Source organism: Nerophis ophidion, linkage group LG12 (genome assembly GCF_033978795.1).
Source record: "Nerophis ophidion isolate RoL-2023_Sa linkage group LG12, RoL_Noph_v1.0, whole genome shotgun sequence".
Classification (NCBI taxonomy): domain Eukaryota; kingdom Metazoa; phylum Chordata; class Actinopteri; order Syngnathiformes; family Syngnathidae; genus Nerophis; species Nerophis ophidion.
In genome coordinates this window covers 33,764,467-33,787,051 of record NC_084622.1, presented here as the reverse complement: position 1 = coordinate 33,787,051, position 22,585 = coordinate 33,764,467, and the positions used below count along the sequence as shown (strand labels likewise).

Here is a 22,585-nt window from a genome sequence, read left to right as displayed (position 1 = left end):
AAAATCCCATACACGTGGAATTTGCAATAATGGTTACAGAGTTTTGCCATGATGCAAAACTCAGTGTTCATGTGTGGACGGGTAAAATCTGTGCTTTTTGGTTGGTGTGAAACGTGCAATTTATCTCATGTTTTAAATATTTGTATAGCTTTTTTTTCTAACACACTACACCCATCATTAATTCACTCCACATTCACAATATGGTGGTGCTTTGGTAAGATATATTTGTAGCCACAGCTGCCCTGGGGTAAACTGACCGAAACATGGCTGCCGATTTGCACCAACAAATCACCAGAAAACATTCATTCAGATTCATATACCAGTGTGGGTGGCACTGGGCGCAAGGTGGGTGAAGTGTCTTGCCCAAGGACTCAATGGCAGTGACTGGGATTGCAGAAGATGGATTAATACCAAAAACCCTCTATATCAGATCTCGGCAAATTATGGCCCATTAAGAGTTTCAATTTGACCCGCCGGATGATTCCAAATATTTTTTTAGACCTTTAACGTCGAAACTGTAGCCGCCATTATGATGTGCAGTGCTGTTTTCAAATGACCGTAAGCCTTGAAATATCTAAAGTATTTTTTTGTCCATGTTTGTTGTACAGATTTACTTTACAAAAGAGAATTGTGGGATACTTCTCTTTTTACCTTATTTGTATTTGACATTATTTAATGGATTTATGTTAATGTTTGGCGCAGCCGGACCAGAGCAGAAGGGGATAGAGGGAGAAAAAATAGATGACATAGGGGAAATTGCAGGGACAAGAGCGACAACAACAGCAATAAACACAACAATAACAACAACAGACCAGCATAAGCAAATACGATATGTGCAAATATGATCCGAAAAGTGATAGCATGCCAAAGAAGCTGTTAGTGAAGTAAAAATTAATAACACATACATGTCAATGAACATTATTACACTACAAATGGAGCAATACAAATACCAATAGAAATAGCACCATTGATAATGAATAATGACAATAAATACCTCTATTATCAACAATTGCAACGATACATGTATATGTGTGTGTGTGTGTGTGTGTGTGTGTGTGTGTGTGTGTGTGTGTGTGTGTGTGTGTGTGTGTGTGTGTATATATATATATATATATATATATATATATATATATATATATATATATGATACAGTGTTTGTGTTGTGTTTGGTTGTTTCTAGCTAAAATAAATTCCAGATTTCTGTGTAAATCATCCAGGTCATGGTAATGCACAACCTTGTACAGTTGTCTTGATGTAACTCTTTCAAATTTGATGCAATAAAACTGCCATAATACTGAATAACACAAACTTATGCTAATTAATATCATGCGGTTGATGCTTCCACTAAGAAATCTTCAAGTTGTGTCTTAAAAACAGACAAACAAAAAAATCTAACTACTCTGAGGTAGTCCTGAGAAGTGTGATATTGTTGTACCAGCCTGTACACCTCTCATGTTGTACAAACGTTTGTATAAGCCCAAGTGTTAACCTGACTGTTAGGATTGTGTGCAGCGCTTGGTTTAACAAACTTTGACTCAACACTAAAATGACCAGGCAATGTTTACTTCAAGACATGACAGGGTTTGTCAGCACACGCATTCATTGACCTGGTTTATGAACATGTTTTTACAAACCCCGTTTCCCTATGACTTGGGAAATTGTGTTAGATGTAAATATAAACGGAATACAATGATTTGCAAATCTTCTTCAACCCATATTCAATTGAATGCACTACAAAGAAAAGATATTTGATGTTCAAACTCATAAACTTTGTTTTTTTTTTGCAAATAATCATTAACTGCAACACGTGCCAAAGTAATTGGGAAATGGCATGTTCACCACTGCGTTACATCAGTTTTTCTTTTAACAACACTCAATAAACGTTTGGGAACTGAGGAAACTAATTGTTGAAGCTTTGAAAGTGGAATTATTTCCCATTCTTGTTTTATGTAGCGCTTCAGTCGTTCAACAGTCCGGGGTCTCCGCTGTCGTATTATACGCTTCATAATGCGCCACACATTTTCGATAGGAGACAGGTCCTGACTACAGGCGGGCCAGGAAAGTACCCACACTCTTTTTTAACAAAGCCACGCTGCTGTAACACGTGCGTGCTGAATGTGGCTTGAGCATTGTTTTGCTGAAATAAGCAGGGGCGTCCATGAAAAAGACGGCGCTTAGATGGCAGCATATGTTCTTCCAAAGCCTGTATGTACCTTTCAGCATTAATGGTGCCTTCACAGATGTGTAAGTTACCCATGCCTTGGGCACTAATGCACCCCCATACCATCACAGATGCTGGCTTTTGAACTTTGCGTCGAAAACAGTCTGGATGGTTCGCTTCTCCTTTGGTCCGGAAGACACAAGGTCGAATATTTCCAAAAACAATTTGAAATGTGGACTCGTCAGACCACAGAACACTTTTCCACTTTGCATCAGTCCATCTTAGATGTTCTGAGGCCCAGAGAAGCCGGCGGCGTTTCTGGATGTTGTTGATAAATGGCTTTCACATTGCATAGTAGAGCTTTAACTTGCACGTACAGATCCAGCGACAAACTGTATTTTTGGACAGTGGTTTTCTGAAGTGTTCCTGAGCCCATGTGGTGATATCCTTTAGAGATTGATGTCGGTTTTTGATACAGTGCCGTCTGAGGGATCGAAGGTCACGGTCATTCAATGTTGGTTTCCGGCCATGCCGCTTACGTGGAGCGATTTCTCCAGTTTCTCTGAACCTTTTGATGATATTATGGACCGTAGATGTTGAAATCCCTAAATGTCTTGCAATTTCACTTTGAGAAACGTTGTTCTTAAACTGTTTGACTATTTGCTCACGCAGTTGTGGACAAAGGGGTGTACCGCATCCCATCCTTTCTTGTGAAAGACTGAGCATTTTTGGGAAGCTGTTTTTATACCCAATCATGGCACCCACTTGTTCCCAATTAGCCTGCACACATCTGGGATGTACCAAATAAGTGTTTGATGAGCATTCCTCAACTTTATCAGTATTTATTGCCACCTTTCTCAACTTCTTTGTCACGTGTTGCTGGCATCAAATTCTAAAGTTAATGATTGTTTGCAACAAAAAAAAAAATGCTTATCAGTTTGAACATCAAATATATTGTCTTTGTAGCATATTCAACTGAATATGGGTTGAAAATGATTTGCAAATCATTGTATTCTGTTTAAATTTACATCTAACACAATTTCCCAACTCATTTGGAAACGGGGTTTGTAGTTGGTTAAAAGGGAATCAATGTGTGTCGATTGATTTAAAAAGACTTCTTGTGACAACATACGTATTGTAAACATAATACTATTTAACCATGCATGTATGATGCACTTGTCTCGATATGTCTGTTTTTCTGCAATTATGCCTGGGTGCATATGTGTTGCTTTGATGATATTTTAATATTGTTTGGGCACTTTGATCCTCATCAGGCCTTCAGATGACATTACTCTTCCTTCCTCCTCTCTCCCTTTAGGCGGATGCCAAGATGGTGTGTGATGTGGTTAGTCGTATGGAGGACACAGAGCCTTACTCTGCTGAACTGCTGTCCGCCATGATGCGTCTCTGGTCTGACTCAGGGATTCAGGAATGCTTCAGCCGCGCACGGGAGTACCAGCTCAACGATTCAGCACAATAGTACGTATCCATGTCTGTGTGTCTCCATGTCGGTTATTGTATTTACTTGTCTTACTGTAAATATTTTACCGTGTGCATTAAGAGTTTAATAGTATTGGTTGTCGGAATTTTAACAACAAATCCATTACTGTATATCGCTCATCCCAAATCAGAATAACACATGCACCTTTCACAGCTAAGCAGCGCAAAATTGGTGTATATATCGTAATTTTCGAGAACAATAATCAATTTTAAGTATTAAAAATATCCCTTTGACCCCCGTTGATGCATTCACTCCCCCAAAAAGGCAGTGAACACCTCAACAAACACACAGCATTAATTATTTTTCAATTTTCTCAATGTGATCATACACAAGCTATTACTCCCTACAGTCAATCACCATTACCAGTGCCGGGCCTGATTTATGCTGAGTGCCTGTGTGTGGGTGGAGATGGAGACAGCAGGAGAAAACATATCCAACCAAGCGGGGAATGGGAGGGATGGAGCCATTTCCGTTAAGTGCCATGTTTGTGTGTGTAGTCCTTGTTTAACCGTGCACCATAGATCCTGTCAAATTACAGTACATGCAGGGACATGAAGAAAACCGGAGAGATTGACTTAAATGGTTTGAGTACTTCAGCAGTACACACTATTTGCAGTAATTTCAGGGGTGGCTGCAGCGTAATTGTTTGTCTCAAATTTGATTACTCACAGTTTGGACCATTTTAGTGAGCTGATTTATCAGTGAAAAGGAAATGCATTAATTTGATTTCCATTGTAATATTACATAGACTAAGACTGTCAATACAACAATATGACATAAGAATTGAGACAGCGATTAGATTAAGAGAGTACTCACACTTAAAGTTTAGCAACTTTGGCTAATGTGAGAGTGCTGCTCCTCGCTTAAAATTAGTTTACTTAACACATTTTGAAGTGGTGAGCCAGTGCGGTTGGTCATGCATTTGTTATTAAATGTGATTGCTCCTCGCCAAGTCCTAATGATAGCTACCTTTCATAATATACCTAAACAGAAACAGTAATGAATACTATGAAACTTGTATTTCAAGTTAATGATTACTAAACATCACTTTGACATTGTAAATAATTTTTTGTATTCTTTGATTACCGTATTTCCTTGAATTGCCGCCAGGGCGCTAATTAATTTAAAACCTCTTCTCACTCCGGCGTTTACCAAAGGCATGCGTTAAAGGCAAGCATGCGCTAATTATTTTAAAACCTTTTCTCACTCCGGCGCTTACCAAAGGCACGTGGTAAATTTAAGCCTGCGCGTATAATTTTGAGTGTGATGTAAGGATACCATCATGAAAAGCACATTTAATAAAACATTATTATGGTCTTACCTTTACTTATAAATGAAGTCCATGCGCAGCTCCTTCTGATCAAAAGCATTGATAACTTGTTAATAGAAGTCTTCCTTATCTTTCTTCAGTTTTAAAAGTCTCTATGTCTCGATGGAGATCTTCCAATATTACCTCCTGCTTTGATTAAAAGTCCAGTTTAGAAAACTGTTTTATTTTAGATATGTAATCCTAAATGTTAAAAGTGCAAGCGAGTGGAAAAAATAAACGATCGCTGCTCACTCTTGCTGCTTGTTGTCACTTCTTCTGCAGCCGAGTTGTCGCAAGACGGATTACTAGCGCCTTCTACCACCAGGAGGGGGGAGTCACTTAATGACTCATATTTGACACACGCAGCTACGGTATATTAATAAAACATAGCTGCTTACTGTTCTTTTTAGCATATTCAATAGCTTGGACCTTAAATCCTACTGAATAGCTCTTAATCCTCTTCCCTTTATGCGATTTCAAATGATTGAAGTCAGCCTCCTCCGTTTTGAAAATTATGACAGGTGAAGTGTCACTCGTGACGTGACGAGTTTGACCCGGCGGAAATTCTAGCCATATGCTAATTTTTGACGAAACGAGTTTGACCTGCCGGAAATTCTAGACATTCGCTAATAAAAATTATATTTTGCGAAACGGGTTTGACCCGGCGTTAATCCTGAGCCGGCGGTAATGCTAAGCATGCGCTTATTATTTTGCGAAACGAGTTTGACCCGGCTGTAATTCTAGGCAGGCGCAAACTATATACCCGGCGGCAATTCAAGGAAATACGGTACTTGCAAAAACCAGTGCATCTTACCGGTGGTTTGGCAAAAGGCAAGCAGTGACCCAGTTTGTGTTTTTCTTTTGTTTGTTTTTTAAACTCAAATACTGTAGTTTCATGAAAACACATTAAAGTGCAGTTTAAAGGCCTACTGAAACCCACTACTACGGACCAGGCAGTCTGATAGTTTATATATCAATGATAAAATAATAACGTTGCAACACATGCCAATACGGCCTTTTTAGTTTACTAAATTGCAATTTTAAATTTCCCGGGAGTTTCGTCTTGAAAACGTCGTGTAATGATGACGTGTACGCAAGACGTCACACGTTTTTAGGAATTATGAGCGCTACGCACACACACAGCTAAATGTCGTCTGCTTTAATGGCATAATTACACAGTATTTTGGAGATCTGTGTTGCTGAATCTTTTGCAATTTGTTCAATTAATATTGGAGAAGTCACAGTAGGAAGATGGAGTTGGGAAGCTTTAGCCTTTATCCACACAAACACACGGTGATTCCTTGTTTAAAATTCTTGGAGGTGAAAATTTGCTCTGGATCAGAGCGCGGTCAAGCGAACATGAATCCAGATCAAATGTCAACTAGCAGGTTTCGGTGAGAAAATTGTGGTTAAAAAGTCGCTTCTTACCGGAGAAAAGCTGAGCTTGGGCTGTCCATGAAGCTGCCGTCGACTTCCCTGAGACATTGGCGTCAACACACCCGTGGAGACACCCCTTCCGACTATCAGGTACTGTTAAACTCACTAAAACACTAGCAACACAATAGAAAGATAAGGGATTTCCCAGAATTATCCTAGTAAATGTGTTTAAAAATATCGGAATCCGTCCCAATGCATTTGCGTTGTTTTTTTTTTTTAACTCGTTTTTCCGTCGCTATCAGTATCCTCAAACACAAATCTTTCATCCTCGCTCAAATTAATGGGGGAATTGTCGTTTTCTCGGACCGAATAGCACTTTTTGTTGGAGGCTCCCATCATAAACAATGTGAATATGTGAGGAGCCCCCACACTTGCGACGTCATCGCGCAGACAACTTCCGGTAGAGGCACGGCTTTTGTCTTAGCACCGAAAGTTGTGAATTTTATCATGGATGTTCTCTACTAAATCCTTTCAGCAAAAATATGGCAATATCGCCAAATGATCAAGTATGACACAGACTGGACCTGCTATCCTCGTTTAAATAAGAAAATCTAATTTCAGTAGGCCTTTAAACTTAAGGTACTGTAAAATAGTGTGTACAAACACATTAACCACGTTTATTGAATATTTCAGAAACAATGTTTTCATCCACAAGCTCAAAAATGATTTGAACAAAAACGGCCTGCGTTTTTTTTTTTTTTTTGTACGTTATGTCAGAGGAGTTGAATTACAGCAAACCAACAAAAAGTTTGATTAAAAAAAAATTAAATATAAAAATATTTATTTTTCCGAATGTATTAATTGGTGTGTAGAATATTGATGTTGTAACCAATACAGTAGTTCAGTCCCACAGACATTCTGCGCCTGCCTGTGAGTCGGCATACAGGGCAGGATTACAAGCGAGTTGCAGCAGGCAGTGAAAGTGTCTGATCCTTCTCAATGTTGTGCTTCAACTTCTATGCCAGTGTTAGCCATATTTCTTTATTTTATTCATCTGGGATCCACTTCCACTTGTGTAACTGGATTGAACATTAATGACGTCGTAAAAAGCCTGACTTTCGCGACGGTCGAGCACATGACTACCCAAACACATTCACACAAACACACGCACAATTACACAAAGACATTCACAGACACACACAGGATCACGCTCAATAAAGGTGATTTGTTCCGTGCGCACACAGGATCATACTCAATAAAGGTGGATTGTTCCATGGAGGATTCCTCAGAGCATCGTTGCTTCCCTGCTGTTAACTACTGTGGTATTTTCTAACAGAAATTTCTGCCATGTTTGATCGAGGTAATATATGCTAACAGCTGATTACCGTGATCAATCTTAAGGCCCCGTTTACACTATGGTTATCCTGGGTAAATCCCAACTAACCTTATCCTTGTCCGCACACAACAAGGCCACCGTTTAAGACCCCCTCCGACCTGATACGCATGCAAGGAAAATGCGCATGTCATAGTCACATCCAGTGTTGCTTTGTGTGCAAGTTCTTAAATTTTAATTATCTGAACAATATCCAGTGTTGTGGTGTTTCAATTAACTGTAATCCAGCGTGCTGTGGGGCCCTATTGCAGTGAATCACACATGAGCCATTATAAATTATTCATATCTTTATTACACATGAAAGTAAACAATGTGACAAAGTACATTTGAGAACAATCAATCTAGGGAGCTAGATATCTGGTCAGGACACTCCTCACTCTTTTGCCTTCACCTTCATTGTCCATTCGTTCTTGGTGACTTTACATACTCTGGACCTAGACGTTGAGTCCGCAACATACAGTCTGCTTTGCCACTCCAAAAGCATTCGCCGTTTTCCGTAGTTAGTCTTCCCTCGACGGCAAGGTAATACAAAGCACATGCTACCTTTTTTTTATCACATCCACGGGAGCCCGCATTCTTGTTGTTTCTCTTTGGACAAATGGAAGAAGTTTTTTGTTAAGTAATATCCCAGCTGCCCTCGAGATACGAAAATTCTCTTGCCGTGTGAGATGTGTAGTATCCGAAATAGCTGCAATCGCTTTCTCTTAAGGTATTCATGTGTGATTTCCACAAGCGTCTGTACATGTAGTGGAAGGAGAAACACGGGCATGTCTGGATGACTGACCTTCATAGTTCCAGTGTTAAGCTCTGTGTTACGAAACCGCTTTATTATGAAGCTGACGTCACTTCCTGTGTGGGGCGCGGTCATTCTGACTTCACTTCCTTTTCGAACTCACTTTGTAAACGATCAATGAGTCCATACAAAGCTAAGTGCCACAGATTTAAGAAATACACGCCACATTTACCAGTGTAAAAATTTGGCCGAGGAGGGGGACCTTAAATGCTGGTTTAGTGTGGTTGAAACGGGGCTTAGGGTAAACAATTATTCGTTTAAGGGGTTAAACGACTTAGCGTAACACATGGCCTTAATCAATCAAGATCATATAATCGCCCGACCCCAAAATAATACAATAAGATGATCCCAACTTATTTGGTGAAAACAACGGGGGTTTGCACACTTACCAAGGCAAAGTGGTTTAAGTTTGTGACTTACTGTCTTCTTGATGGTGAATGGTAGCGTGACTCTTTCTTTAAATTGTTTGAATCCTTCTCTGTGCTGTGCTTTGTTCTTGCTCAAGTGTTGAGATTGCATAATTGTGTCTTGTCGCAGTTGACAGAATTGACAACAAAAAGGTCTGTTTTCTTCTCAATGTAGACAGGCGAAATAAAAAAGAGCCTAGCTAAGCCGAACACGAACAGCGTGAACGAACATTTGTCGCATCCGCTTAATGTCACTGACAGCAAACAGCCGGTTGATGAGGATTATGATGATGTTTGGTGGATAGTTCGCCCTCTGTGTCCTCCCACAACGCAGAATGGACAGTCCATAATTTGGTTGACTCCGGGCGAAAATTAGGGGTCCATGGCATGAACACGTTTTATAGAACATCGCTTTGTATGGGACCGTGTTATATCGAACTTTACCTGCATCTATTAATGTAATAATTCAATAACTGTACCCACTCGGCATGAATTACAGCCGGTCACCAAGGATGGGGTTTCCCACATCTGTGGTCCCTTCTCAAGGAATCATCTTTTTCCCCAGTTCGGGCTTTTGAAGTCTTACCTTGCCTGAATGTGGATTCAGATCAGGGGATCTTGATGTGGTTAGTGAAGCCCTTGGAGGGACTTGTAATCGAATGTGATTGTTTTATTGATTGATTGATTGATTGATTGATTGATTGATTATGATCCGTACTATGTTAATAGTAGATTGCAGTAGATCATGAAAAGGCCACCCAATGTGAAAACATGCAAGACGAATCTGGTTTCAAATAGAAAAGTATGTCTAAATCCAACATTTAAAGAGTTGAACATTTAAGGTGACCGAGATATGCATGGACGCTGACTTGGGGAAGCAGTATGAGCATAGCACTGCTACTCTGCACCATACTGATGTAAAATTGAGTGCATAATGCCAGTTAAGAATATGTATCCATGAAAATTACAGAACCAATTAAACTTGTAGTTGATAATTACTTATTCATTTTATTTAAACAGTTGCATCACAAACAAACTCTGCCATTTTACACAAGGTCGATTAGCATGACGGCGGACATGCACAGCGGACACGCTGTGTATCATTCATCAGCTCATGCGCGAGGCGATTCCCATTAATTAACTGACTTTTCTTTTGGCATGTCTTTTTTTTGTGCACAAATGCATTGTGGAGTGAGCAAGCCTTTTTTTTTACTTGATGGATTGTTTTGTCTTGCTATTCATTACTATTAAAAAAAGTCCTCCATTAATTTTCCTTCTGGGACCTCCCATGGACAACAGCAGTGAGACCAATGAAAGTTTTTCACAAGTATAAGAACATCGTGGGTTCCCTCCGGGTACTCCGGCTTCCCCCCACCTCCAAAAAACATGCACCTGGGAATAGGTTGATTGGCAACACTAAATTGGCCCTAGTGTGTGAATGTGAGTGTGAATGTTGTCTGTCTATCTGTGTTGGCCCTGTGATGAGGTGTTGACTTGTACAGGGTGTACACCACCTTCCGCCCGAAAGCAGCTGAGATAGGCTACAGTGCCCAACGCGACCTCGAACGGGACAAGCGATAGAAAATGGATGGATGAATAAAGAAGAAAAGGAATGTAATAACAATGATAAACCAAAAACAAACAATAATTTAAAAAAATATTTATTTCAAAGGAAAGCAAAACGTCTTGAACATGGTCCATCAAAAATCATCCCAGAGAATCGGGATCTTAATTACAAGAAAATTGTGGTTTACGTTCTTTTGACAAATCGTGCAGCCCATAGTTGAGGCCTGTTTAAGCCTTGTGCCAGTGTAAAATGAAAGTGGACCCCGCAATATGTATGTCCTCAAGGAAGACGAGTATCTAATTTTGAGAGTGGTGCCAAGGAAAACTGAAAAATAGTGATGTCGCAAAAGAAATCAGTAACTGTGATAGTATATGTATGATATTTGACTATGTAGTTTCAGCTAGCTAATATAAAATACCAACACTAGTTTATAGCTAAATTGATACTGTAGCTCCGAGATGAGTAGTGAGCTCCATTTCTTGACACAGACTAATGCACCTGCCCTGTAGCTTGTGAGGTTCCATGCAATCAATCCTCCAATGCATCCTGTGGAAGTTTGTATAAGCGTGCTCGGTTTTAAACGCTCTCAAGGGCCCTCTGGTGGCCATAGGTTGCTCCTTCAGGCATTTATATAGTATACCAGATCAGCCATGACATTTGAAGATGGATTGTAGCTTCACAGCATCATAATGGACAGTGCTTCCAGGGAGTGACATCATTGTGTACAAACCATATCAGTAAATGAGTTGACTAAAAGCCTCACTGTAAGACTGATTTTGGATATAAATCAATGAATACATGTCTGGAAATTAAGCAAGGCAGAATGATGGCAACATCTAATAGAAAACAATGTAGTGACTATAGAGCAGGGGTCACCAACGCGGTGCCCGCGGGCACCAGGTCGCCTGTAAGGACCAGATGAGTCGCCCGCTGGCCTGCTCAAATAGCAGCACTTACCAGTGAGCTGCCTCTATTTTCTAAATTGTATTTATTTACTAGCAAGCTGGTCTCTCTTTGCTTGATATTTTTAATTCTAAGAGACAGAAAACTCAAATAGAATTTGAAAATCCCCAAAAATATTTTAAAGGCTTGGTTTTCACTTGTTTAAATACATTTTTTTTTCTTTTTTTACTTTGCTTCTTATAACTTTCAGAAAGAGAATTTTAGAGAAAAAATACAACCTTTAAAAATGATTTTAGGAATTTTAAACACATATACCTTTTTACCCTTTAAATTCCTTCCTCTTCTTTCCTGACAATTTAAATCAATGTTCAAGTAAATTGATTTTTTTTAATTGTAAAGAATAATAAAAAAATTAAATTAAATTCTTCATTTTAGCTTCTGTTTTTTCGATGAAGAATATTTGTGAAATATTTCTTCAAACTTACTATGATTAAAATTCAAAATAATATTTCTGGCAAATCTAGAAAATCTGTAGAATCAAATTTAAATCTTATTTCAAAGTCTTTTGAATTTCATTTAAAAATTTTGTTCTGGAAAATCTAGAAGAAATAATTATTTGTCTTTGTTAGAAATATAACGTGGTCCAATGTGATATATATTATAACAAAGTGCAGATTGGATTTTAACCTATTTAAAACATGTCATCAAAATTATAAAATTAATCTTAATCAGAAAAAAATACTAATGATGTTCCATAAAAAAATGTTTTTATTTTTTCAAAAAGATTCAAATTAGCTAGTTTTTCTCTTTTTTATATATATAGATTTATTTATTAAAGATAAATTGAGCAAATTGGCTATTTCTGGAAATGTATTTAAGTGTGTATCAAACTGGTAGCCCTTCGCATTAATCAGTACCCAAGAAGTAGCTCTTGGTTTCAAAAAGGTTGGTGACCCCTGCTATAGAAGATAACATAAAAAGCAAGAGCAAACAAAAGTGTATTTAAATGATTCTCAGTTACTTTAAAAGCAGCTTAGTCAAAATTGTATGTACATGTATTATATTTCCATATATTTAATTAGATTTGCCATTTTCAGTCATTTCAAACAGAATCTATACTTTGTGTAAGACCATATCAGCATGAATGTGTGTACACTAGCAAACAATTTGTGTGTGCTAAATGTCACATTAAAGATTGATGCAAACTTCCTGTTGTGTTTTGGCCTGTGGAGCCTGTGGAGCCTGTGTGTGTGTGTGTGTGTGTGTGTGTGTGTGTGTGTGTGTGTGTGTGTGTGTGTGTGTGTGTGTGTGTGTGTGTGTGTGTGTGTGTGTGTGTGTGTGTGTGTGTGTGTGTGTGTGTGTGTGTGTGTGTGTGTGTGTGCGCGTGCGTGCGTGTGTGTGTGTTTGTATTCTTACCCTCCTTGAGACATCAACAAGGAAAAGTACCTTCCATATGAGGACCGGTGAACAAGTTAGGACATAAATCATGGTCCCAATACGGAAAACCATTGCGTCTAATAGAGAATGTCTCATTTGCACCATTGGTGGTGAAATCTATCAAAATGAGGGTGGTCCCAAAAAGGAGGGATTTTTCAAATTGACTGTGTGTCGGTTTTAAAAGTGCTATTATCCGGTCAACATATGAAATAACAAGTGTGTGTAAAAGTTTGAAGTGCGCCCCCTCTGTCCGACATATGTAGTAACAAGTGTGTGTAAGAAATTTAAATGCGCCCCTTTGGCAAAAAAGAGTAAAAACAAATAAATTAATATGTATTTAGAGACATACTCTAATGATTTCAAGTAAATATTGAACATTATTTTCATACAAACCCATTACAAATAAATAAACAAAAAAAAAAAAGTGTTGACTTTTTTCTTAAAAAATTGGGAACAATTTGTCATATTCTTTATATTTCTGTAATATTGTAATATTGTCTTGTAAAATTATTACTTTTTCATGTAAAATTATAAATTTTTATGTAAAATTATTACTTTTTAATGCAAAATGGTGACATTTGTCATATAAAATGTTGCCAAATGTTTTTGTTGTTCTTGTAAAATAGTGATATTTTTTGAGTAAAATGATGACTTTTGTCATAATTTTGTCAAGTAAAGTTCTGATTATTATAATATTGCCAAAATGCTAAACTTTTCTTATAAAATTGGGACTTTTGTCAAGTAAAATTACGACTCTTTTCATAAAATTGCCAACATTTTAAGCTTTTCTTCTAAAATTGCGACTGTTTTTGAGTAAAATTCCAACTTAGATAATAATGTTGCACAAATGTTCAATTTTTCTTGTAAAATTTAGACTTGCGTTGAGTAAAATTACAACTTTTATTATAATATTGCCAAAAGTTTTTCTTGGGAAATTGTGACCTTTTTCTTGTGAAATTCTAATTAAGATTTCACAACAAGCTGTTTTATATTGGCATAGTATGTATATATTATTAATGTTGTAAATACAAATCTTTATATATCTAAAAAGGGTGGTCATAAAGGGATAGGCATTTTTCGGAGGTCTGAAGACGGTAAGAAATACAAGAATATGTTGAAGTTAAAGTACTAATGATTGTCACGCACACTCTTGGTGTGGCAAAATTACTCTCTGCATTTGACCCATCACCCTTGATCACCCCCTGGGAGGTGAGGGGAGCAGTGGGCAGCAGCGGTGCCGCGCCCGGGAATCATTTTTGGTGATTTAACCCCCAATTACAACCCTTGATGCTGAGTGATAAGCAGGGAAGTAATGAGTCCCATTTTTATAGTCTTTGCGTGCGTGCGTGCATGACAAGTGACAAATCTTCAGGTCACATATAAGTTAACATCTACCATGTATCCTCATTTTGAATATTTCCCCTTTTGATTTAAATATTTTCTTCGGTTGATTAAAGTTTCAGGATGCGGATTGGTTTGCATATGTTTGTGAGTAGTGTACCTTGTGGAAAGCAGAAGGCTTTTCTCTTGAGAGTACTGCCTGAAGCATCGTGTTACTTTATTACAAATGGCAGCATGTTGACCTATTTACCACAATGCACATATGCTTACATTATGTACATGCATGGCACCGTTCTTTTTTTAGTGTTGAATCGTAAGATACAGACCCTTCACCACACGATGGCTTGGATGTGGGTTATTCATACAGTGCCAAGTCTTCATTAAAGACAGTAGCACCGTCTTTAAATAGATTGCCTTCAAGATTTTATGATGACCGCAACATTGCAAAATTTCTATAATTTTTCGGAAACATTCTTCTCTACCATATCACAAGATTCTCATATTGTTTAATGTTTAGCGTGGGGTGTTTTACCTTTTTTTTTTACCAAGGACTGCAGAAAAAGGAAATGTTTTTTATATTTTGCGCATTATAGATGTTAAAAACAATCAAATGCTAAACTATCTGAAAAAAACCATCAACGTCTCACCTTTGTTTGGTTGGTAACTGAGTGTAATATCCAATAATGTACCGTATTGATAATGAATTCATAATTTTTATTTGGAAAAAGCTGAGGGCCAATAAAACAAAGGGCGGCAGGCCTAACATGGCCATCTGGTTTAGTAGTGTCTCATTTTAGAGCCTCCACTGAAGCGGTCATTTACAATAAGTAATTAAAATGATTTTTTTTTTAAAAGTTAAACTCTATTAAAAAGTAAAAACATTAACAATGTACTCATGTTCTACTGCTAATTATGTTCATGGTCAAAGGTGAGCCTATCCCAGCTGACTTTGGGCAAAAGGCTAAGTACACGCGGGACTGGTTGCCATTCAATCACAAGGAACATCAACTGAACACTACCAATCAATTAAATCAAAGTTTATTCAAATAGCCCGAAATCACAAGTGTTTCAAAGGGCTGCACAAGCCACAACAACATCCTCGGCTCAGATTCCACATCAGGGCAAGAAAAAACTCAACCCAATGGGATATAATAAGAAACCTTGGAGGGGACCACAGATGTGGGGACCCCCCTGTCCCCAGGCGACCGGTGCAATGGACGTCGAGTAGATCTAGTTAATAGTGTGAGAGTCCAGTCCATAGTGGGGCCAGCAAGGGATCATCTTGAGTGGAGACAAGTCAGCAGCTCAGAGACGTCCCCAACTGATGCATAGATGAGTGGTCCACCCCTTAATGTGTGACTCAAACAAGAGACTTGGGTCGAAGGTAATACCCAGATTCTTTACCGAGTTGCCTTGTGTAATTGTTTGGTGGTCAAATGTTAAGGTTGTATTATTAAATAGTTGTCGATGTCTAGCAGGATCGATAATCAGTAATTCTACCTTCATTTTGAAGACACCTTTGTGAGAATGGTCCTTCTTTTGGGATTTGTATTGCTAAAATGACAGAAATTGATGAAGATAAAGCAAAACACAAACAATCTCTGAAAAAAGTTTGAAGATTTGGGGGTCATCTGAAAAAAAAAAAATCAACATCAATGGGGTGCAAGTAGAAATAAATTTGGAACCTTAGGGCACTCCGTGTGTGAAAGTAGCAGATGATAAGCTAAAACCTCCAAGGCTGACACAATCACTTATCTCAAATACATAGGACGGGAACCAGTAGGATGTGTTTTACTTTTGAAAACTACTGTCAATGTTTTGTATCCTTCTTTACTCCCTCCAAAAAAGTGTGGTCTGGCACATGTTAAACACAGGAAGTGAACAGACTATAAAAAAACTGCTTAGACACAGAGAAGGCGTATGATTAAATAACCATCCGCTTTTTTTCAGACATGATCAATTATAGAAGTGTAAACATGAACATGTTGGAAATAAACTAAACTAAACAATTAGCACGTTGTGCCAGGATGCCTGACAGGAGCAAGATGGAAAACCGTTTGTCAGTCCGTCATGAGTAAACTTCTGAGGCCATGGCACAGGCACGAATGTCCAGCAGCAGTCTTTAACTATACAGTACTCTACAGTAGAGTTGACTTTATTGGTGACAAGTGACAGAAACAATACCTCAAACCATATTGCCGTGCTACTTACACATGCACAATTTTGTTCTCAAATACAAAAAGGGTCTTATGAATGGTAAGTTACATTATATCTAGAGCAGGGGTGTCAAACTCAAATACAGAATAGGCCAAAGTGTAAAAACTGAACAAAGCCGCGGGCCAAAATTGAACAAATTAACCTTTTAATAGGGACCAAACAAGTTTTGCAATGAATATTGAACAAGCAAAGCTTATGTTACTTTATAGTGACATGCAAAATCGAGTTTCAAATAATAATAATAATAATAAAAAAATATCAATGGCATATCAAAATAAAATTTGAATTAAAATATAATGCCTCTTTTCTATTTGCAACTCTCTGAGGTAAGTATCAAAATAAACTTTTTCCAAAGGCTAATAATACATTTTAAAATAAAATAACAATAATGAATGAATCAAACATTCAAGTAGCCAGAGAAAGTGCAAGAATAAAAACGTTAATTATTGCTCAGTTTGCTAAACTGATTTGCTTTAACACCGAATATAAAACAAGCAAAGCTTATATAACTTAACAGTGCAAAATCAACTTTAAAAAAACAAACGAAAGAATATCAATGACATATTAAATAAAATGAAAATTAAAAAAATGGTGGTAGCGCCCCGGAAGAGTTTGAGCTGCAAGGGTGTCTGGGTATTTGTTCTGTTGTGTTTATGTTGCGAATGTTCTCCCTAAAAGTGTTTGTCATTCTTGTTTGGTGTGGGTTCACAGTCCGGCAAATATTTGTAACAGTGTTAAAGTTGTTTACACGGCCACCTTCAGTATGGGTGTTGACCAAGTATACATTGATTGCATTCATTTCTGTGTGTAAAAGCTGCCTATATTATGTGACTGGGCTGGCACGCTGTTTGTAGGGAGGAAAAGAGGACATGACGACAGGTTGTAGAGTACGATAAAGGCAGGGTCCTCAATATTGTTGTCCGGGTGGAAATCGGGAGAAATTCGGGAGAATGGTTGCCCCCGGGAGATTTTCGAGAGGGGCACTGAAATCCGGGAGTCTTCTGGGAAAATCGGGAGGGTTGGCAAGTAAGAGTACTAGCGGTGAATGGGGTGTCACAGCGGCACCACTGCTGTATACTACTGGCGGGCCAGCTCTAATGTTAATTTGATATTGCCTTAAGGGCCAAATTAAATTAAACGGCGGGCCACATTTGGCCCGCGGGCCAGAGTTTGACACCCATGATCTAGAGGGTTCAATTGGTAACAACTGAGTTGGCGTGACCTGAAAGACCAGATTGAGTCTGTTGCAGTGAACTGGTTCATTTCCATAGCTCACATGTGAATGCTACACAGACCGTGAGCAGCAATTAAAAGTACAGCAAAGAGCATGCAGAGGAAAGAGAAAATTAGTCGAAAGCACTCTCTCTGAGCCCGCTCTCACTTCTCTCCCCATCTCTATGTGAGAGCTTCTGAACGTACACGTACTGGCAGGCGGCCTCCCGCCACAGCTCTCTTTATGGATATGGTTTAGAAGCTTGTATTGGCAACCTGAGCTGGGAAAAATAGTACACAATATAATAGTGATCCTATTTAACCCGCGGGACCGCATTTTTGTTTGGAATATTTGAGTGTCACAAAAAATACCCAGTCATGTCCTTGTTTTTTTACTGCACAAACTTTGGTCTAACAAAATGCCTCTGTAAATGCTAAACAAACAAAATAATTGTTAGTATATTTTTGTCTGGACCAGAGGACTTCAGGAGCCTGATCTACTTAGATCCAGATAACAAGTGCAAATTCCCCGTGTGCACACAAAAAAATTGCACATACTTTTGGTGGATGTGTTGCAGGTGATTCACTAAGAATCCATGCACAAGTAATAACAAGTGCTAAAGTGATGCAGATTGTGTTTGTGTACTACCAGCTGTCACCATGGAGACATTCATTTCCATCCACATGCTCCAATCTGTGGCATTTTGCTACAATGTGGAATATGCAAGATACAAATATGATCTGAGACACATTTTCTGGGCTATTCGAACGGCGTGGCGTAGTGGGAGAGTGGCCGTGCGCAACCCGAGGGTCCCTGGTTCAATTCCCACCTAGTACCAACCTCATCACGTCCGTTGTGTCCTGAGCAAGACACTTCACCCTTGCTCCTGATGGGTGCTGGTTAGCGCCTTGCATGGCAGCTCCCTCCATCAGTGTGGGAATGTGTGTGTGAATGGGTAAATGTGGAAGTAGTGTCAAAGCGCTTTGAGTACCTTGAAGGTAGAAAAGCGCTATACAAGTACAACCCATTTATCATTTATCCACCATCAAAGTTTCGGTGTGATCAAAGCATATGGAAGGACGTTATGAATGCTGTAACTTTTTACCACAAGAGGGCAAAGGTAATGTCGATATTGTCTGGGCATGATCAAACCCTACTTTAAAGCCTCATGTCAGTTTGGAGGAAGATTTGATCATATAAAGCAAATAGCAAGGTGAAGTTTTCACTACAAAAAGGTATGTATAGGTACTGACCCCTAGGGAGCTCCAGGCTGACATCATCCTCATTTATTCCAATCATAATCAAGGTTTGAATTTGGGAGGCGAGATATTAACGTTTCGTGTTTTGTGGCAAACCATCAGATCACAGTTTAGCGCCATGCTATGCCCACAAATATTTATTCACAATATATCATTAGCCATCAGTATAATATCTGTCCGATCATCTTTAGTGATGGAGTAGCAGTTTGATTAGAGATGCCGTGAAGCGGTTTTCGCCAGCCAGCTCCACCCACTATGAATGTATACAACTATGCACTGAGCCATACGGCACTTGAGTGCATCTTCATCATCTTTTGTAACAATTATGATCACGATCTTAACTTGGTAACACTTTTTGTTCATTGGCAAGCCATCAGATTACAGTTTGGCGCCATGCCACTCCCAAATTCTGCCATAGGCAAAACAATGTTTGCATTTTATCATCACCCATCAGTTTAGTGTCTGCCACTGGTCACCTAGAGTGTAGAAATGACAGTTAGATTGGTGCCCACTACGAATAGGTATGAACAGTTACTGACCCATCGGCATTCTTGCCAACCCTCCTGGATTTTCCGGGAGACTCCCGAAATTCAGCGCCTCTCCCGAAAACCTCCCGGGAGAAATTTTCTCCTGAAATTCAGCCGAAGCTGGAGGCCACGCCCCCCCTTCCACTCAGGTCCGCAAGGACCTGAGTGGGGACAGCCTGTTTTCACGTCCGCTTTCCCATTATATAAACAGCTTGCCTGCCCAATCACGTTACAACATCTACGGATTTGAATAAAAAACTGCACACACAAGGAGACAAAGCAGAAGAATGAGTAAGTTACAGCCATGGCCACGCCGTCTGTAATAGAGTGATTCTATGTTGTCTGCTGCTGTCTCCTGGTGAATGTTGGCTATAGCGTTATGAGGTTGCTTTTTGATTGGCCAACGATTCACGTGGTGTTGGGCACCTGACAGCAAGCGAGGGAGTCTGTCCTGAAGCCCACAGTAAAGAGACGTAACTTCATCACCTCACCTGGTTATTGACTCCAACCCAATATATTACACCGTATGTATATATATATATATATATATATATATATATATATATATATATGAAATATATATGAAATACTCGAGTTGGTGAATTGTAGATGTAAGTATATTCCTCCCCTCTTAACCACGCCCCCCGCCCCAACCACGCCTCCGCCCCACCCCCGACATTGCCCCACCCTACACCCCCCCACCTCTCGAAATCGGAGGTTTCAAGGTTGGCAAGTATGCCCATCGGGCACTTCAGGATGACATCATCCTCATTTCTACAAACTAAGATAAAGATCTGAGTTTGTGTAGCCGAGTTATTAACTATTTGTGTTTTGTGGCAAAACATTGGAGTCATGTCTGGCGTCATGCCATGCCCACACCTAAAAGCATAGGCAAAAATTGTTGGCAATTTAACATTGCTTATCTGTCTTATCTGTCATTTTAACCGCAACTCAATCGGTCAAAGTCCCTAGGAGGAGTGGGTTAAAGTACGACCACCGTATTTTGCTGAAAAATGGCAGTTGGAAACCAAGGCGGCTGACTTCCCGTCCGTTTTTAAGAAAGAGTTTTTGAGACTTTCATGCGCATCTCGTCATGATGGACGTCTCCAGCGATTTCCGTGGCTCTACGTAGAACCGGTGGGGTAGGGCGCTATTTTGTCTAATTTTAAAGGTGACGCTAGAAAGACAATTTTCTTATTTAATTTTTGGGACCGTCAAAGTGTAAAATCGCTGTACCTGATGCGCCTGCAAAATATGGGGGCTCTTCATGCATGTTGAGGGCCTCGTAAGGGCATCCAAACGTATCGAAAAAAACAACACAGCATTTTCAATAAGGCCTTTGCAGTGCTCTGCATTGCCCCTGTGGGGCATGCTGCGCTGCTACAGCCCTAAACATAACGTCAGCAGACTCAAAAAGACTCGCTTGATTTGTTTTGGTGTCTGCTGGCTCCAAATCAGCCTATTAAATCATCCAGTAGCTATAAAATGGCATCGCTGGTTAGACTATATGTCTAAAACTGTATTTTTATTTCTGACAGTACAGAAAGTATGTTAATTTGTGCGCATCTCTGCCAGTTTGCATTGCGAACACTAAATGGTTACATTTGCAAATCTCCTTCCAGTTTTATATATTCTTCACATGCTTGAAAGCAAACAGGCTAAATGGATTGTGCTCGCTTTTTTGCTCATTTAAAGAGACACAATCCTTGGCGCACGGGTTTAGTTAATCAGTTTTGTGTGTGCTATCAAGTTCGCACTTGCGCTAATACATGCACAATTTTATTAGATCAAGCCCCGAGTGTATAGTTTTCTGTGAGTATAAATAAGATTACGTTATGTTCGGCTTTTGCTTTCCCATGTGAGGGATGAGAGGCTTCCTAAATGTAAATTTGTACTTTGAATTATTTTGTGTTGTCCTGCTTGAAATGGGTGGTGTTTATTTGTGTTTATTTATTTGGTTGGCTTTTGGAGATATTTTGTTGATATGGCCTGATAAGCCAGTGCACTATTTTGGAGAACATCCTGGACATCATGTGTAATGCTTCTGGCTGATTTAATATAATGCACAGCTTGTTTAAAACACACATAACTGTCCACTCCTGCATTATCATAAAGCAAAACAATATGTTCTTCCGGAGGTGGGAATTGAAACTCTCCCTGACAGGAGACTCTGCTATGCGTTCCCAGCAAACCCTCACAATGGTTTGGGCCTGCCAGGTCTGTCCGGCATCCTCGCCCACCTTAGCAGCCTACTCACCACCAGGTGGTGATCGGTAGAAAGCTCCGCCCCTCTCTTCAACCTAGTGTCCAAAACATGAGGCCGCAAATCCGATGACACAACTACAAAGTCGATCATGGAACTGCGGCCTAGGGTGTCCTGGTGCCAAGTGCACATATGGACACCCTTTTGTTTGAACATGGTGTTTGTAATGGACAAACTGTGACGAGCACAAAAGTCCAATAACAAAACACCACTCCGGTTCAGTTCGGGCGTCCATTCTTCCCAATCACACCTCTCCAGGTTTTACTGTCATTGCCAACATGAGCGTTGAAGTCCCCCAGTAGAACGAGGGAATCACCCAGGGAAAAACTTTCCAGTGCTCCCTCAAGTGAATCCAAAATGGGTGGGTAATCAAAGCGCAAACAACAGTCAGGACCCGTCCCCCCACCCGAAGGCGGAGGGAAGCTAACCTCTCGTCCACTGGTTTGAACTCCAACGTGCAGGCTTTGAGCCGGGGGGAAACAAGAATTGCCACGCCAGCCCGTCGCCTCTCACTGCTGGCAACGCCAGAGTGGAAGAGTGTCCAGCCCCTCTCGAGAGAACTGGTTCCAGAGCCCTTGCTGTGCGTCGAAGTGAGTCTGACTATATCTAGCCGGAACTTCTCCACCTCGCGCACTAGCTCAGGCTCCCTCCCCCACGTCCCAAGAGCTAGCTTATGTAGCCGAGGACCGGACCGTCAAGTGCCTTGCCTTCGGCTGCCGCCCATTAAATCAAATTACGGATAATTGATCATGGATAACGATCGATTTTTCGGGGTTTTTATTATCAAACCAAAAAACAGGCAAAAAAAGATCAGATTTTAAGCACTTAGAAGCATTTACTACACAGGCAAAAAATATCCGATTGTGTCACTTGATTTGGTGTCTGGTAGAAACGGGGTCAGTCTTCTTTGTTAGTAG

General features: G+C 39.6%; 1 protein-coding gene across 1 annotated transcript in view; it reads left to right on the top strand.

Moving 5' to 3' along the window:
• Nucleotides 1-22,585, top strand: part of LOC133563339 (guanine nucleotide-binding protein G(o) subunit alpha) — a 247,095-nt gene that overhangs the window by 172,732 nt on the left and 51,778 nt on the right. The window contains exon 5 of the mRNA XM_061917421.1: nucleotides 3,480-3,640. Within this exon, the coding sequence (XP_061773405.1) occupies nucleotides 3,480-3,640 (161 nt within the window). The remainder of the gene's footprint in view (nucleotides 1-3,479; nucleotides 3,641-22,585) is intronic.